This window comes from Uranotaenia lowii, chromosome 3, assembly GCF_029784155.1.
Source record: "Uranotaenia lowii strain MFRU-FL chromosome 3, ASM2978415v1, whole genome shotgun sequence".
Taxonomy (NCBI): domain Eukaryota; kingdom Metazoa; phylum Arthropoda; class Insecta; order Diptera; family Culicidae; genus Uranotaenia; species Uranotaenia lowii.
This window is the reverse complement of record NC_073693.1, coordinates 125183412-125202394: the sequence shown is the minus strand read 5'-3', so window position 1 is coordinate 125202394 and position 18983 is coordinate 125183412. Positions and strand designations below refer to the sequence as shown.

The 18983-nt window shown below is 38.1% G+C and overlaps 1 protein-coding gene across 1 annotated transcript in view; it reads left to right on the top strand.

Moving 5' to 3' along the window:
- Nucleotides 1-18983, top strand: part of LOC129751722 (heparan sulfate glucosamine 3-O-sulfotransferase 5) — a 368160-nt gene that overhangs the window by 101884 nt on the left and 247293 nt on the right. The window contains exons 5-6 of the mRNA XM_055747388.1: nucleotides 6601-6764; nucleotides 12273-12466. Coding sequence (XP_055603363.1) covers nucleotides 6601-6764; nucleotides 12273-12466 — 358 coding nt within the window. The remainder of the gene's footprint in view (nucleotides 1-6600; nucleotides 6765-12272; nucleotides 12467-18983) is intronic.

Below are 18983 nucleotides of genomic sequence, written 5' to 3'. Positions count from 1 at the left end.
CGGGAAACAAACTAAAGGCTGCCACACAATACCGCGTCGGACGTCGCGTCGAGTCAGCTGTCAACGCCGTAGTTCAGTACTAAAACGCTGACGCGACGCACTCTAGAATTTTCGCACCACAATATAGCGTCCACTGACAGGGCTGACAGAGAAGTTTTGAAACAAAACTCGGCAAAATGTTTCATTGAATTTATTTCTATTTTTGAAAAACAGGAAAATGAAAATCAAGCTCAAATTTAAAATTAATCCTTTATGATTCCATCATTATGTCAAATGTATTTGAATGTCAAAAATAAATTTCAATGACGTTATTCAACAAATTTGTTTAATCGAAGAGACAAAATGAAGATGATATGATTATTGAATCTATTTGTGTCAAACATTGACGAAAAACATTAAAAAGGAATAGTTCAAACCCTTTTGACGCGCTAAAATTTTGAATTATTTCAAAACCAAAACGTTGACGCTGGAGAACGCTGCAGTTTAGAACAAGTTTTGCGTTTTAGTACAATGACATCACTGACGCGACGCACCATTGTGGTGACTCAAACGGAAAATGGCATTCCCAAAATCAAATGTCAACGCGACGCGACGACGGACGCGCTATTGTGCGGCCGCCTTAACATGGGAGAAAGACGGTGCCAACAATAAGTCATTTTGAAAAGTCTCATCGACAACAAACGTCAAAGACGTCTAGCGGTGAATAGGTGAACTTTACTTTTTTCTTCTCTTACATTTGTTTTTTTCTTTCTCTTTACTTTTTCGGAATCAGCCAAGAAGAAAAGACATTTTTATGAAGAGAACGACAATTTTAGAATTTCTTTTCTAGAAGAGATTTTTCGTGATTATCTTCAAGTACCGGAATTCGGCTGCAGCAGCCGAATTCCGGGCAAAAAATGTCGTGAAAGAAAAGAAATTATTGAAGACATTTTTGAAATTTTCTTATCTTGAAATTCCAGTGAATTTAAAGAAGACATTTTTTGACGTTTAAAAAGAAAAACATGATTCTCAATCTCTTCGAATTTTTTTCGTTGTGAAATTTTCTTAGATTGACATTCCGGTCAATTCAAAGAAGACATTTTTTTGACGTTTGAAATAGAAAACGAGATTTTTAATTTCTTCGGCATTTTTGCTTCGGAAATTTAAAAAGACATTTCTTTTCAGTGAGGATTTTTGTTAAATTAAACGATAATACCTATTAAAACTGGAAAATAATGGAGCAAATGATTGTATCATATTACTATGCAAAAAAAGTGGTATAAACGCCAAGAAAAAATCGAACTACTTCGGCATCGTCGTTATTTGAGAGATATTAGTAATCCATTTGATATTTCGGATGGAAATTTCGAACAACTCTTTCGAATGCCAAAATGTTTGGCTGAGAAGTTCATTAACTTATTGGATCAACCATTGAACGCTATCCCATTGAAGGATAAAAGAACCACAACAATTCTGGTACATTTTCAAGTTCTAACAACATTGAGATATCTTGGCTCAGGTAATCGATTAAACCTAATTAATTGTACTTCGTCAAATTCTGTGGTAAAATTATTATCATCGTCGCCGTTCAACACATCCGATTGTTTACAAACACGTTACTTTTTAGCTTCATTTTTCAAAATGTCCAATTATGCCTTCAACACTCAACGATATGTTTTTTTTTTTTCATATTTAATTGCATGTACGGTTGTGAGCAAGATTTGAAGTATTTTATCTAGAAATATTGAACATTGCTGTTATAAATAGTTTTTAGTATTACAAATATAATTTTAATCTAATTACCATGCTCAATATCGGGAAACAAACTAACATGGGAGAAAGACGGTGCCAACAATAAGTCGTTTTGAAACGTCTCACCGACAACAAACGACAAAGACGTCTAGCGGTGAATAGGTGAACTATACTTTTTTCTTCTCTTACATTTGTTTTTTTTTCTCTTTACTTTTTCGGAATCAGCCAAGAAGAAAAGACATTTTTATGAAGAGAACGACAATTTTAGAATTTCTTTTCTAGAAGAGATTTTTGGTGATTTTCTTCAAGTACCGGAATTCGGCTGCAGAAGCATTTTTTGATGATCCCCTCGTAAAATACGCGTGCTCGTAGGTTTCCGATAACCATACGTTTGGCTGGAATTTCAATGTTCTCTTTAACCTCCAAATAAACCGAGCGGGCCGAGTTCCATATTGGCCGACCTGTTTCTTTGGCATAATTCTTTCTGACCATCTTCATAATTTTACCGAAATTTCTAATAACATGCGCAATCTCCGGATCCTCAATTTCTGGAGGAAGATTGAACATGATTGCATTGGCTGATGACAAAGATACCTGTGTGCTCTGTTGGCCTTATTCAAAATCCATTCTCGGGGGTAAATTTTTTAACGAGTTCTGCATTTCCTCCTCTGTTTTAAACTTATCTACAACTGATTGATCCGTTTTATCCTTATACATAGAAAAAACTTTCTCCGGCGTTAGTTCCATTTTAGTTGTAATATACCGAAATATTTACACATCCGTCGGCTCTTGTGATCCGCGAATAAAACGATTAATTCTAAGCGAATTATCAAATAACTTATTGTCTGCTATTTTGGCCAAATGATCGTAACTTTCATTACTGCCTGTTCAGTTATAATTTAGATGTTTTTTAAAATCAGGACAAATCAGAACATTTTATAGATCATTTTTCCAAAATCAGGACAATTCAAGCATTTCTGGAAAATCAGGGCGGTTTTTTCCTTCGTCGGGAAAATTTTATTTTTAAGTATTTAAGTGATAAAATTGCTAAAAACGTTAAACCCATCTATCTATCATGTGTTATGGTCGTTCAGTGTGATCGTCAATAATTTGCGGTTTCCTCCGCAGCAAAATAAAGAATTTGAACAGCGTTCCTCTCGGCGCTGTACAGACACGAAATTATTCGGGAGCAGCTTCAAAAGTGTTATGAGCTTCTTCAACTAGCAAGGGCCAGAGCTCATTTGGTGAGTTCGTTCCATGATCATATTACACGCAAATTTGAATGAAGGATGATATCTGAAAGATTTTTGTCCCTTCCCAGAATTTTGTGACTTATGATTTTTTTTTTGCTTCCTAAACGAAGTCCATTCATACTTTGAGATAGTTTTTTAAACATGTGTACATTGATGTATGGCATTTTGTTTGTTGAGTTAAGATGCTGAAAAGTTTTTGAAATACTACGGCAAACGCAGCTTTGAAATTTTATGCACGTGCAGTAAGTTGTTGTTTTTTGAAAAACATTTTGTGTCGTAATCAGTTAAGGTTTTGAGTCTAGCTTATAAATAACCAACTTTTTCAAAGATTTGTTTTCTCCATGCAATCGTGACATCAATATGAGGCATAGAGTTGAATTGCACTGATGAGTTTCCAAAAACGATTTTAATCAGCTATCACAACCTACATAACAAGTTAAAAATTAATAAGACAAAAAGGAGCTTCACTTCATCCATCAACAAAATTTTAATATTTTAAATATCTCGTAATTAATATTCTTCGAAGTATGATTATAGTATTTTTACTCTGCAGGGTCGTTTTTGAAATCACATTAGTGTATCAGGAAAAAGAATTAGGAAAACAGGTTAGTTTAGAGAAAATTTAAACACATTTTTACACCGCCTCAAAGATAGAAATAGGAGTTTCATTAAGAAATATCTTGGAGCATAGAAAGTGTAGGAAAACTCGATTCACCAAAATGGATCCTGATCGAAACCTTTTGCCTACTAACACAGCCCTTTCCTTGGATATTTAAAAATAGATTCACAGACGTATAGACGGTTTCTATATTTGGTGCTATTGACTTACCATTGTTTCTGCATTTTACAGAATAAATCTTTGGAATAGAAAGGGACAAAAGATTGCTAATTGATCCTATAAAGCATTCTACGAACAATCCTCCCTTCATTACGCATTGACTACTAGGACGTGGCCGGCGCCGTTATTGATCATTTTCAAAAGGAGAGCATGAGTTTTGTGTATTGTGAATGAACTGTTAGTCTCAAGCATAAGGTTGCCAGAATTTTTTCAGCACGTTTCCGGGCCGGATAAACCGGGCCATTTTTTTTTTTATTAAAACCTGGTAAAATCCGGGTATTTGATTTTGAAATTGACGACCATAAATCCAGGCAATATCCGGGAAAATTTTGTCAAAACCAAGAAATTACTCAACAAATATAAGGGAAAAATATTTTTTTTTTCTTAAAACCTGTCGACAGATTTTAAATTGTATTTTACGCTTCCAAAAAACCTTTCATAAATATGTTTATAAAACTTGCTCAAAAAATTTCGTTTTGGGTACATCAATAAAAAAATTTACATCACAATTTTTATTGTTTATTGATTTGTCAAATAAAGTGAATAAATCCGGGCATTTTCCAAAAAATTCGGACGGGACTTTTCCCAAATTTTGTATGAAATATCCGGGTAAACCCGAATAAAACCGGGCAATCTGGCAACCTTACCCAAGCACCATACTTTTGGCCCTTGCACAAAACTGATGGCCTCGATCTATCACGGAGTAGCACCCATTGGCGAGGTAGAACTTGTTCTGCTAGCCACGCCAGCAATCATAGAATTAGAAGTGCGTAAGTTGAGCAAAGTCTAATCAAATATGTTATCTGAGGTTTTAAATGAATGATCATATCTAAGCACTTCAAGTTCAATGATTGAGGGTGGATATAAGTAGTCAACCAAGCTAAGCTATGCTTAGCTAATCCCACCAAATTTCGAGATGAAAACTTAAAATTTGTTAAAGATACAGCTTAGAAAGAAGCTGAATTACTACAACAGTTAAAACACTTAAAGTAGTTTTTTTTTTATAATTCTTTATTTGAAACGGCTCATACAATTAAGTTTCAAAGAGCCAAACTCGCTTTTTTTGTTTTTACAATCTTTTTCTTAGCTTAGCACTTTTTTTTAGAAGAAAAAAGAAGATAGAAAGGGAAAAATTAAAATAAAATAGAATTATAGACGAAGATCGATAGCTTTTAGAAAAGAGTAGATTTCAAACATGTAGTCCAAATCTAGCACAGCTAGTACATCTCTCACTGGAACGTTAGGTGGTTTTCCTCGGGCCCGAAGGGAGTCTATTAAATTCGTTCTGGCGACAAGGTGGACCTCACACGACCAAACAATATGCTCAATGTCATGGTAACCTTTGCCGCAACCACACAAATTGCTGCCAGCAATTTCAAAACGATAGAGTACCGCGTCTAAGGAATAATGATTGGACATGAGGCGGGAAAATATACGAATAAAATCCCGACTCAGGTCCAATCTATTGAACCAGGGTTTAAGGCTTACCTTTGGGACAATCGAGTGGAGCCACCGACCCAACTCATCCTCGTCCCATTTGCGCTGCCAGTTGACAAGAGAGTTTCTTCGAACCAAACTTAAAGTAGTTGACAACGCTGCCGTAATATCGGTTCCATTAGCATTCTTTCACTTCACAAATGCCAACTCCGATTGCCAAATCAGCCGGGAAGGCAAATAATTTGAAAATAAAATTGCTTCCTCTGTTTTTGACGGATCGCTTGGAATGGATTCCATTCTGTAATGCTCTATCCTCCCTTTTTCTGGTTCAAATTCTCGAACTAGTTTTTGATCTGTGTGACGTCAGTTTGTTTTAATAGATTTCAATCTTTTCGTTCATTTCCGGCGAGTTTACGTTCCGTGGAGTTTGACGTAGTTTTGTTTTTATTCAAAGAAATAGTTTTATTCAAATACTTAAACTTAGTTATCTAGCACACACAGAGAAAACTGATGTGTGTTCACTCGGTTTATAGATATCCAAGCAATTGCAACTGTTTCAAGAGCGAGCACCAAAAAGTGAATCAAATTGCCAATCCTCTGGTGCATACACAATGGATGCTTGTTTATAGATAGTCGTTTCTTAATTTGAATGACAAACCGTTTTGTTGCCAATGCCAAACTCCTCAAATTATGTATATATTGCTCGGCTGAATGTCAAGAGCCGAATCCAAGATTCACTCAACCCGTATCAATATCTTTCGAATCCTTATGTGTTTGCTTTCATAATAGGATTTAGATAGAATTATGTCCCACCATGTCGATGTGTAGTTAAATCCAAGTTCGTATTTTATGGCATTGTTTTACGGGGGCGGTGCATAAAATCAATTACTCAGGCCCAGGCCACTGAAGCATGAAGCCTTCATCGTGAATTGTGTTCTCTTAATGCTTCGGGCCATGCACTTTGATGCCATGTTTGTTTCGAGAGCTTCGGCGAAAGCTAGACTCGTCTGCAGGTGATTTACTGATTGAGTTTTGGAGGATTATCGATTCTTGGCTGGATATATTTGCCATTGCTCAATCAGATAGCTGCCTGCCACATTGATGGGCGCAATTCTTGGAAACGATTTCACAAATCCACAGTTGCCTCTACCATAGGCTACCATTTCTGATGGATTCCACTCCAAGTAGGATTGATAAAAACCACTGCTCTTGAGGTGTGAATTATTAACGCCCTCGTCTTGGGAAGTCGAACACTCTGAATATCGCTGAAGCACCTCTGATTGAGATGTACCTTGGTATTGAGTTTTATTTTTTCTCTTTCTATTTTTTCTCTTCTAACAGGTACCGGAGCGGGTTCGAGCCATGAATGCCAGCATTAAACTGCTTTTGATTGTGAGGGAACCGGTGACGAGGGCAATATCGGATTACACCCAGCTAAGAAGTCACGCGGCAACAGCCACATTGCCCCAGCAGCAGAGTTTATCTTCCACATCGCCATTATCGAGGTTAGTATCTGTAGAGAACCTCGCAGTTCAGTTGGTTCAGTGGATTTGGCACTGCCTGCAACGATTCAGCCATATAACACCTTACCGTAACCTTATTATTAGATTCTGAAAGTCGGGTCTATTGCCATAATTTATTATGTAAAAAAAATTCGAGGGGTATGCCTTATTCATTTTCAATATGGCTTTGCAAAAATATAATAATGTATAAATTTTTGACTCCAAACCTAAATAGTCGACCAAATTTTCAGTGAATTATAAGTTAATTTTTTTGTACCCCTTTATTTCTAGAATATTTCAGTCAGTTTTAGATCAGTTTGAGGTAGTGCATACAATAGTCCAGGTATTGTTTATATACTTCTCGTTGAATGAATTGATACCAATAAAAAAGTTTCATTGCTTTTCTTCTACTGACACTTCTACGTATGTATGTTATGTGTCTTTTCTAGATTACGAAATTTCTCTATTGGTATTTCAAATATAACTTGAGGGAAAACTGCCGCTTTTATTAACGGTCTTCTAAAAAAAACCAATTTTTTTTTTGGATAATCTTTCTTGTTTTCAGAAAAGTGTATCTTGCCTTGAACCAGCAAAAAGTATTGTTCAAAACGAAGGTTTCAATGGTGAAATAGAGTTATCTTTTATTAACCTTCTTTGTCATGTCGTTAAACTACTGCTTATTACACTTACGATACCCACATTACTGCATTGAATTGATATCCTCACTCATTGATTTTTTCAATAATGTGTGATATTCTGAGCTAACCATTCAGAATATCAGACAACAAGTGGGAACCAAAACAGTTAATGTGTTGGTTTCGACCGAGGATCAAAATTGACGGTTCCGAAAACCTTAAGTTCAACATCTTCCCTTAATTGGCAAATTGAAAACGCTGAAAAACTTCGCATACCTCACCCTTAATAACACCTTTGTGAACGCATCAGTTGGCTGACTTACAGTCGAGATAAGTCGCAAAGAAAGCTGACCGCTTCTCACGACTCGTTTAGGCAGTTCTCTCAACTCGCAATTAAATTTCAAGCTGTCCTCTCAATTCACTTGAATATTCTATCGATTTGTGCAGGCTGTCCTCTCAACTCGCCATCTAATTTGAAGCTGCAGTCTCAACTCTCTTAAAATTTTTATCGATTTTTCGTCTATCTTCTCAAATCGCAATTAAATTTCAAGCTGTCCTCTTAACTCCCAATTTCTATCGATTTGTTCAGGCTGTCCTCTCAACTCACCATCTAATTTCAAGCTGTCCTCTCAATTCGCTCGAAATTTCTTTCGATTTTTCAGGCTATCCTCTCAATTCGCCATTCAATTTCTAGCTGTCCTCTCAACTCGCTTGAAATTTCTAGCGTCTTGTTCAGGCTGTCCTCATAACTCGCCATTAAATTTCAAGCTGTCTTCTCAACTCGCATGATATTTCTATCGATGTGTTCAGGCTGTCCTCTTAACTCACCATCTAATTTCAAGTTGTCCTCTTAACTCGCTTGAAATTTCTATCGATTTGATCAGGCTGTCTTCTCAACTCAGCATTAATCTTCAAACTGTCCTCTCAACTCGTTCGAAATTTCGATCAAATTTTCAGGCTGTCCTCTCAACTCGCCATTAAATTTAATAGCTGTCCTCCTAAGTTACTTGAAATTGCAATCGATTTGTGCAGGCCGTCCTCTCAACTCATCATATTATTTTAAGCTGTCCTCTAAATTCGCTCGGAATTTCTATCGATTTTTCGACTGTCCTCTCGATTCGCCATTAAATTTATAGCTGTCCTTTCAACTAACTTGAAATTTCTAGCGATTTGTTCAGGCAGTCCTCTCAATTCGACACCTAATTTTAAGCTCTCCTCCCAATTTGCTTAAAAATTTCTTTCGATTTGTTCAGACTGCCCTCTCAAACTGCCATTCAATTTCATCCTGTCTTCTCAATTCGCTTGGAATTTCTATCGACTCGTTCAGGTTATTCTCTTAACTCACTATTAAACTTCAAGCTGTTGTCTTAATTCACTTGCAAATTCTTTCGAATTGAAGGCTGCAAGCTGCAATCTCAACTCTCTTTAAATATTTATCGAATTTTCAGGCTGTCCTCTCAACTCGTCATTAAATTTCATGCTGTCCTCTTAACTCGCTTGAAATTTTTATCGATTTGATCAGGCTGTCCTCTCAATTCGCTCAAAATTTCTATCGCTTTTTCAGACTGTCCTCTCAGCTCGTCATGAAATCGCTAGTTGTCTTCTCAACACACTTGGAATTTCTATCGATCTGTTCAAGCTGTCCTTTCAACTTTCCATTCAAGTTCAAGCTGTCCTCTTAACCCACTTGAAAATTCTTTCGATTTTTCAGGCTGCCAGCTGCAATCTTAACTTATTGATTTTTCAGGCTGTCCTTCGAAATCGCTATTAAATTTCAAGCTGTCCTCTTAACTCGCTTGAAATTTCTATCGATTTGTGCATGCTGTCCCCTCAACGCGCCATTCAATTTCAAGCTCAATTCATTAGAAATTTCTATCGATTTTTCAGGCTGTCCTCTCAACTCGCCGTCTTATTTCAAGTCGTTCTCTGAATTCGCTTGAATTTTCTACCGATTTGTTCAGGATGTTCTCTAAACTCGCCTTTCAATTTCAAACTCTCTTCTTAACTCGCTTGGAATTTCTATCGATTTGTTCAGGCTGTCCTCTCAACTCACCATCTAATTTTAAGCTGCACTCTCAACTCGCTTAAAATTTCTATCGATTGGTTCTGACTGTCAACTCGCCTTTTAATTTAAAGCTCTCCTCTCAACTCACTTAAAACTTCTATCGGTTTTTCAGACTGTCCTCTCTACTTGCCATTCAATTTCAAGCTGTCCTCTCAACTCACTTGAAATTTCTATCGATTTTTAGGCTTTCCTATCAAATCGTCATCCAATTTAACTCTCAACTCGTTTGAAATTGTGAACAGAATTGTGAATTAACTTTTTCTTCGAGTGCAGTTTCGGCATTATTTCGTTAACGGGTGATACGGTCAAAATTTGGTCTAAGGAAAACGCGTGTAAATCGATGAAATCGTTTATTCAGAAATCAAATTAAATTTCTTTTTCAAGTTTAATTAGTATAAAATTCAGGAAAAATATTCAGTTAGGCTTCCGCTTTTCCAAATCCGAATTGCCGGGCCTTACGCTTAACCCCTGCCATCAGATTTTGTACAGCCATCTTGTCCACCTTCTTCGCTGCAGAAAGCCAGTTTGCTTTGAACTGCTGCTCGTCCTTAGCAGGTTTTTTGGTCTTCTTTAGGTTCCGCTTGACAATAGCCCAGTATTTCTCAATTGGGCGGAGCTCTGGCGTGTTGGGGGGGTTCATGTCCTTGGGAACCACCTGCACGTTGTTGGCGGCGTACCACTCCATGGTATTTTTACCGTAATGGCAAGATGCCAAATCCTACAAAAACAGTACGGAACAACCGTGTTTCTTCAGGAAAGGCAGCAGACGTTTATTCAAACATTCTTTTACGTAAATTTCTTGGTTGTTAGTCCCGGAACTATGAAAATGCTGCTTTTCAAGCCAGAGGTACAGATGGCTTGCCAAACCAGATATTTCTTCGCGAACTTTGACAGTTTCATGTGCTTGAAAATATCTGCTACCTTAACCCTTCCTTTTGCCGTATAAAACTTCTGTCCCGGAAGCTGCTTGTAGTCGGCTTTGACGTAGGTTTCGTCGTCCATTACCACGCAGTCAAACTTCGTCAGCATCGTCGTGTACAGCCTCCGGGATTGCGCTTTGGCCGTCGTATTTTGTTTATCATCGCGATTTGGAGTCACTACCTTCTTGTAAGTCGATAGTCTGGCTCGTTTTTTGGCTCGATGCACGGTTGTAGACGATACACCCTGCTTATTTGCGGCATCTCGGAGAGAGAGGTTAGGGTTTCGCTTGAAACTACCGGCAACTCTCTTTGTTGTCTCAGCGGCTTCCGGTTTTCGATTTCCCCCCGATCCAGACTTCTTGGCTATCGACAAACGTTTCCCAACCACTTTAATTACATTTGTAGCGGGTGATTTGGCAACTTTTAGCGATTTTGCTAGCTTTGCGTGCGAGTAGCTCGGATTTTCGCGATGCGCGAGCAAAATTTTGATACGCTGGTCTTCTTCCTTGGACGGCATTTTAACAACTGAAGAGTGAATTCCAAAATCAAAATAGGAACATCATCCTACACACACCTTCAAAATGAGGGGTGTTCAGGTTTTTTAAATGCAAAATTGAAAGAAATAAGTCAAGTTGATATTGACCAAATGTTGACCGTATCACCCTTTACCATAAATATTTAAAAAAAACAAGCTTATCATCACAAGTAGCACGTTTTCTTCATACCACTTTTGTTTAAATAGCTCTCGAACATAATGGGTATTCGAATTACTCATTTTTCCAATATTTTTCGCTATGGATAGTTGATGAACTGGTTGGGTTTCAACCTCGTTAGTTGAAATTTTTTGCAAAAAAAAAATGCTTATAAGAAATAATATGCCACGGTCGCCAAATGTGCAAACTGACTCGGCGCGAAATGACGAAGTGTCAGTTTTATTCATTCACACAGTTGTGAAAAAGCTTCAAAAACATCCCAAAGTACAATCAAACAACTGTCTTAAAAGAATTAGTTATCACATTTCAAACGAAAACAGTCAATTCCACTTTTGCTTGCGTTTTATTTCGAAATTGTCAATAGATAATCGCCAAAACTTTTTATTTATATTCTTCGAAAAAAAGCAATGAGTTTGAAACAGAATACACAATGCAGAATGCAGTGGAAGAATATTTCAAAATTTCTTTGGAAAATCAAAGGCCCAGAGGCAACTTTTGGCGTTTTATGTTTCGCGTACTTCTAATCGAATTACATTTTTAATGTCTCAAGTACTTATTCAAATGCGAGTTTATACAACTGGAATGCTATTTAAATTCATTCTGTGATAGAAAATGGAAAATTTTGTCAATCTTTGGTACATTTTGAACCTTCCAGTGACAGATTTACGACTTATTGAGGATTGACAACCCATCACTTTTTCAAGGCAAAAGTAAATCCACAATGCCGTTCGAAACTTCAGAATTAACGACATTGCCCATTAAGGTTTGTACGCTTCGATCGGACCAGTCAGCAGTCAGCCGAAACCCTGCCTGGCTGCCACTCGCATCAATCAATCTCGAGTGAAAGCGTTCGCCAATACATTATTCACGATAATTCAACAGATTAAATTTAGAGGAAAAAAGATGTCACCGGGCGTTGGATTTGGCTTTGACTGGTTATCGTTGCTTTCGGCTGAGATGTCTCCAGATGGCCCCTAATGGTTGTACCCGGGAGTATAATTTGTACGTTATTTAATTTTAATTCACGTCCAAATCATTCTTCAACCGCTTGTGATGGAAAGTTTTGTTACTTCACCGGAGCCAAGAAAGGAGGAAGGACAACGGATGTCCTTGTGTTGCTGTTGCTAATACTTTACTGATTCGTTTTTTCTTCCTTTTTTTTCCTTTTTCTCACGCAGGTCATTCGAAGATCTGGCGATACTGCCAAATGGAACCGTTAACGAAGCGTATCGACCGTTGGCGATATCGCAGTATCACGTCCACGTGCACAGGTGGCTGGAGGTCTTCCCGCGGGAGCAATTGCTGGTCGTCAACGGTGACCAATTGATAGAGGATCCGGTTACCCAGATTCGGCGGATTGAAGATTTCCTAGGTGAGTTACTGGGTACCTAACATAATAAATAAACACACTCATTCGTTGAGAAGGACCATTTTCGGGTCTGTCGGGTTAAGTAGGGATTTAAATGCAAAGAAAAAAGGTCAAAGCATCGTTGATAGTTTGTGCCTACTTGCGGTATATGTAGATTGAGCGAAAAATAGCATTACGTGTTTTTTGTTTCATCGGCTACACATCTCCCTCCCACACAAATATGCAAAAAAAATGTATTAGATGCAAAATTAATCTACAAATATATGCATACATACTAGAGTGCGCCAATTTTTATGGAAATTTTAAAACCTGTGGAATGTTATGCGCTGCAGGCTAAAATTGTTCCTAGGCCTAGTATAAGGTCTCATGCCAAATTTGGGCCATATCGAAACACGGGAAGGGTTCACTCAACGCGCCTGAAGATTGTATGGGATTCTGAGACCCGTTTTTCATCAATAACTTTGGTCCTTTTAAACCGATTTCTTTTGAATGCGGGTTTTCATAAAGTTTAAATAAAAACAAATTTTTGTTGTGATAGATTGGAAAATCTTTAGATTTTTTTAATATTTGGTTGCAAATCATATGGTTTGGAGAGTAGTCCAAGCGTAACTGTAAGGGAGATTTTGATTACTGTTCCTTTTCCTGTTTTCTTTATATCTTTCAGGGAAAATTGACTAACTTTAGCTTAATTTTTTCACTCAAAAATCACAGAAAAATCGTTTTATGATTACAAACAGCATTTGTTCAACGGAAAAGTTTTTCGTAACAAAAATTGGTTGGCAATTTTTTTCAAATTACATAATTACAGGGACTGAGGAATTTACATTCGGTACTTTTTCAGTTGTAGTTTTTAAACACTTCAATAACTTTCTCACTACTGATCTTTGAACCATCGCAGCTGATGGTGCAACTTTTTCTGTGGGACCTCACGTCTTTACGATTATTAAGATGAAGATCTTCAGTCACTCCCGTTCCAACACTTAGGGACCTTTCATCTTGCTACCCACCTTCTTCATATGGATGAGATATACAGATACAACTGTGAATCGTGTTTTAAACTAGGTAGTTACTGATTTATAATAGCTCTTTAGTCGGGATTCCCATCTCGATTGGAAACTCAAGCTTTTTAAAGGAAATCCCATCACAATCAAACTTAAGTCGGAACTCCCATCTTGACCAGGCACTCAAGCTTTTGATTGGAATTTCCATAGCAATCAAACTTCAGGCGACTCGACTTATCAAAACACGTCATTAAAATAACAAAACATTTAAAGATAAAATAACAATCAGAAACTTTTTATGTTGGTCAACTGAAGCCAACGAAAATTGTGTTGGTCCCCCTATTCAACGTAAATTTGTGAAGTGAACCTATAGAACACTCCTGATGTTAGTCCTCCCGATCCAACGTAAATTCATGAAGTGAACCTTAAGAACACTCCTCATGTTGGTCCTCCCGATCCAACGTAAATTCGTGAAATGAACCTTCAGAACACTCCTCATGTTGGTACTCCCGATCCAACGTAAATTTGTAAAAAGAACCTTAAGAACACTCCTCATGTTGGTACTCCCGATCCAACGTAAATTTGTAAAAAGAACCTTCAGAACACTCCTTATGTTGGTCCTCCCGATCTAACGTAAATTCATGAAATGAATCTTCAGAACAGTCCTCATAACGGTCCTCCCAATCCAACGTAAATTCGCGAAACTCCTCGTGTTGATCCATCCGATCCATCGTAAATTCTAAAATGAACCTCCAGAACGCTCCTCGTGTTGGTTCTCTCGATCCAACGTAAATTCGTTAAGTGAACACTCCTCATGTTGGTCCTCCCGATCCAACGTAAATTCGTGAAGTGAATCTTAAGAATACTCCTCATGTTGGTCTTCCCGATCCAACTTAAATTCGTGCAAAGAACCTTCGGAACACTCCTCGTGTAGGTCCTCTCAATCCAACATAAATTTATTCAGTGAATCTTCAGAACACTCCTCGTGTTGATCCTCCCGATCCAACTTAAATTCGTGAAGTGAGCCTCCAGAACACTCCTCGTGTTGGTTCTCTCGATCCTATGTAAATTCGTTAAGTGAACCTTCAGAATACTCCTCCTATTTGTCAGAACACTCCTCGTATTGGTCCTCCCGATCAAACGTAAATTCGTGAAGTGAACCTTCAGAACACTCCTCGTGTTGTTCTTCCCGATCCACCGTAGATTAGTAACCTTCACAATACTCCTCCTGGTCCTTATGATCCAACGTAAATTCGTGAAAATAACCTTCAGAACACTCCTCGTGTTGGTACTCGCGATCCAACGAAAATTTATAAAGTGAATCTCCAGAATACTCTCCTGTTGGTCCTCCCGATACAACGAAAGTTCATAAAGAGAACCTCCAGAACAATCCTCGTGTTGGTCCTCTCAATCCAACGAAAATTTATGAAGTGAACCTTCAGAATACTCCTCGTGATGGCCCTCCCGATCCAACGAAAAATTCGTGAAGTAAACCTTTAGAACTCTCCCCATGTTGGTCCTTCCGATCCAGCGTAAATTCGTGAAGTGTTCCTTCAGATCACTCCTCGTGTTGCTTCTCCCCATCCAACGTTAATTTGTAAAGTGAACCACCAAAACACTCCTCGGGTTGGTTCTCCCGATCCAACGTAAATTCATGAAGTGAACCTCCAGAACACTTCTAGCGTTTGTGCTCTCGATCCAACATTATTTCGTGAAGTGACCTCCAGAACACTCCTCGTATTAGTCCTCCCGATCCTAAATAATTTCATGAAGTGAACCTCCAAAACACTCCTCGTCTGGTTTTCCAGATCCAATATAAATTCGTGAAGTGAACCTTCAGAACACTCCTCATCTTGGTCCTCCCGATCCAAAGTAAATTCGTGAAAAGAACCTTCAGAACACTCCTCGTGTTGATCCTCTCGATCCAACGTCAATTCGTGAAGTGAACCAACAGAACACTCCTGGTGTTAGTCCTCCCGATCCAACGTAAATTTATGAAATGAACCTCCTGAACACTCCTCGTGTTGGTCCTCCTGATCCAACGTAAATTCGTGAAGTGAAACTTCAAAACACTCTTCATGTTGGCTGTTCCGATTGAACGTTAATTCGCGAAGTAAACCTTCAGAACACTCCTTCTGTTGATCCATCCGATCCAACGTGAATTCGTGAAATGAACCTTCAGAACACTCCTTATGTTGTTCCTCTCAATCCAACGTAAATTTATGTAAAGAACCTTATGAATACTTCTTATGGTGGTTCTCCCGGCCCAACGTAAACTCGTGAAGTGAACCTTCAGAACACTCCTCGTGTCCTCCCAATCCAACGTAAATTCGTAACACTCCTCGTGATGGTCCTCCCGATCCAATGTAAAATCATGAAAAGAACCTTTCAAAATTCTCCTCGTGTTAGTCATTCCGATTCAACGTAAATTTATGAAGTGAGCGTTCAGAACAAACCACATGTTGGTCCACCCGATCCAACGTTAATTCGTGAAGTGAATCTTCGGAACATTCCTCGTGTTGGTCCTCCCGATCCAACGTAAATTCGCGAACACTCCTCGTGTTGGTCCTCCTGATCCAACGTAAATTCGTGAAGTGAACCTTCAAAACACTTCTTATGTTGGTCCATGCGATTCAACGTACATTCGTGAAGATAACCTTCAGAACACTCCTCGTGTTTTACCTCCTGATACAACGTTATTTTATGAAGTGAACCTTCAGAACACTCCTCGTGTTGGTCCTCCCGATCCAACGTCAATTCGTGAAGTTGACCTTCACAACACTCCTCATGTTGATTTTCCTGATCCAACGTAAGTTCGAGAAGTGATCCTTCAGAACATTCCTTATGATGGTCTTTCTGATCTAACATAATCCGTAAAGTGAACCAACAGAAAACTCCTCGTGTTGGTTCTCTCGATCCAACGTAAATTCGTGAGACGAACCTTCACATCACTCCTCGTGTTGGTCCTCCCGATCCAACATAAATTAGTAAAGTGAACCTTCAGAACACTCCTAGTGTTGGTCCTCGTGAACCATCGTAAATTTATGTAGTGAATCTCCAGAGCACTCCTCGTGTTGGTCCTCCCGATCCAACGTAAATTCGTGAAGTGAACCTTCAAACACTTCTCATGTTGGTCCTCCCAATCCAACTTTATTTTATGAAGTGAACCTCCAGAACACTCCTCGTGTTGGTCCTCCCGATTCACCGAAAATTCGCGAAGTGAACCTTCAGAACACTTATCATGTTGGTCTTCCCGATTCAACGTAAATTTAGGAAGTGAACTTGCAGAACACTCCTCGTGTTCCAACGTAAATTCCTAAAGTTAACCTTCGGAACACTCTTCGTGTTAGTGCTCCCGATCCAACGTAAATTCGTGAAAATAACCTTCAGAACAGTCCTTATGTTGGTCCTCCTGATCCAACGTAAATTTGTGAAGTGAATCTTCGGAACACTCCTCATATTGATCCTTCCGATCCAACGAATTGTGCTAAAAACCAGGAGTGTCCTAAAAATCTATGAATTAACGAAAACAATATTGTGACTTTCTTGGATCTTATCCAGAAGTTCTGAGATAGTTTTTAGTGAAGGAAATATCATTCATTTATTAAAAAAATAATCAAAAATTGGGTCTATTACTAGAATAAAAAATCAAATAAAATTTACAATCTTAACATAATTTTTCAAGAAATTGTTGAAAACTCAAAATTTATGTTGACAATAACCCAGCAAACATTTTTGATGTTATAATTGTCAACAATTTTGTTATACGTTTCATAAACATTAAAGAATGATCGTAAGAAACTCTAAAAAAACAGCATTTACCTATCAAAGTGGAGACAATATTCATACATATTTTCAACTTCTGGCTAAAGCGATAAAAGTATACGAATTGGATGATATCCGACACTTTATAAATACATACTGAAAGAATGCAAGAGATCACAAGTTTTTTCTCTCAAATTATGCGTACCGTTGCCAGCGACAATATATGCTGCTTCTCTCATTGGAAAATTCTTGCAAAAACGCCATCTGATTTTAAGCAATCTGGTTGCACTGCTGGTCGTAGAGAGAACAACAAAGCTGTTCTCTCACTTGACCCACGCAGGAGATAAAAATTAAAGAAATCGTCTTCAAAATCTGCAAACATGACGGACTTTTTATCATATCTGATTTAAACCATTTAATCCGACTTCGAGTAACGATTTTTACGACCTTTTACTTGCGTTAGTTGGAATTACTATTCGTAGTAACGTTTATAATGACTTGAGTTATCATTTTTAATGCGATTTCATGTTTGCTGGGAAAAACTATCATTTTAGAAAGACTCACAAAACTTATGAAATCAGTGAATATTTAAAAAATTCTGTCTTCTGTGATACAGATTCTGTTATGAATATTTGCCCAAGATTCTGTGAAATTATAGATTTTGTTTTTTTTTTGTGATTTGGCAACCTTGCCAAAACCTGAATTTTGATTATCGTTGATTTTTAAAACATTAGATATTAATTTTAAATGCCTAACGTTTGTACTAAATTTTGAATTTAATCCAAAACTGTTTAAAGTTAAAAATTTGCAACAATGCATCAATGCTCGAAATTTCGCTTATTTTTTAAGTCATCTGAAGGCAGAAAAACACAATCCGTCTCCGGTCATAGTTCGTGCCGATCGTCCATTTGTTGCCACAAATAATCAAACATCAATTATTTGAAGTGTAGCAATTGAATTGATTGCTCTTTTATTCTATTTTGCTCTTCTTTTTTGCCTCCTCACTTGGTATTGTATTTGTTGTTGCTATATGGCGGTGGCGTCAAGAGATGAATTTAATAGGACTAGGTCAAATGGCTTCGGCAGAATCGGGTTTTTTTTTCTCCCTAGCCCTATCGACTGGGCACTATAAAATAAATGGTTGGGGAAAAGGAGAATTGTGTACTCTTTAGGAATGAAAATCTCGTCGTCTCCCAATTGTCTTTCGTTCCTACCTGGAGAATAGATAAGAAAATGTCCCTGGGTCATAAAACGGACCAAACTTTGGTAATTATTGGACAGTGCAAATTTATCATTCGAGTGGCGGACAGGGAGAGAAAGCTCGAATGTAGTGGGTGGCGCGGGTTCACGATTTCCGAAAACACCTCCACGCCGGGAACGAATGGTGAGCTCGTTTGTATCTGGCACACCACGACCTGTCCGGGGAAAGCTGTGCACACTTCCGGATCCGGTTGTTGTTCCGTTACTGCGCCGCGGTGATCAGAGAGTGTTGGCATCGGAGAATGGGATGGGAATGGAAGGAAATAACGAGAGCCACTCAAGCGTCCGACTTTTCCGGAATTGTGGTGCGTGGCGTTGGTGTTGGCGAATCTCGTACTAGACAGGAATAATCATTAGGATTCATTGAATGGCGCTTCTCCGGTTGTTTGTTTGCTCTGCAAATTACATCATGAAAAGTTTTATTATTTTACGACCAGAGGCCACGACCACCCACTCTATTTCGTGGCTTGGGTTTTGAATTGCTTCCTGAACTC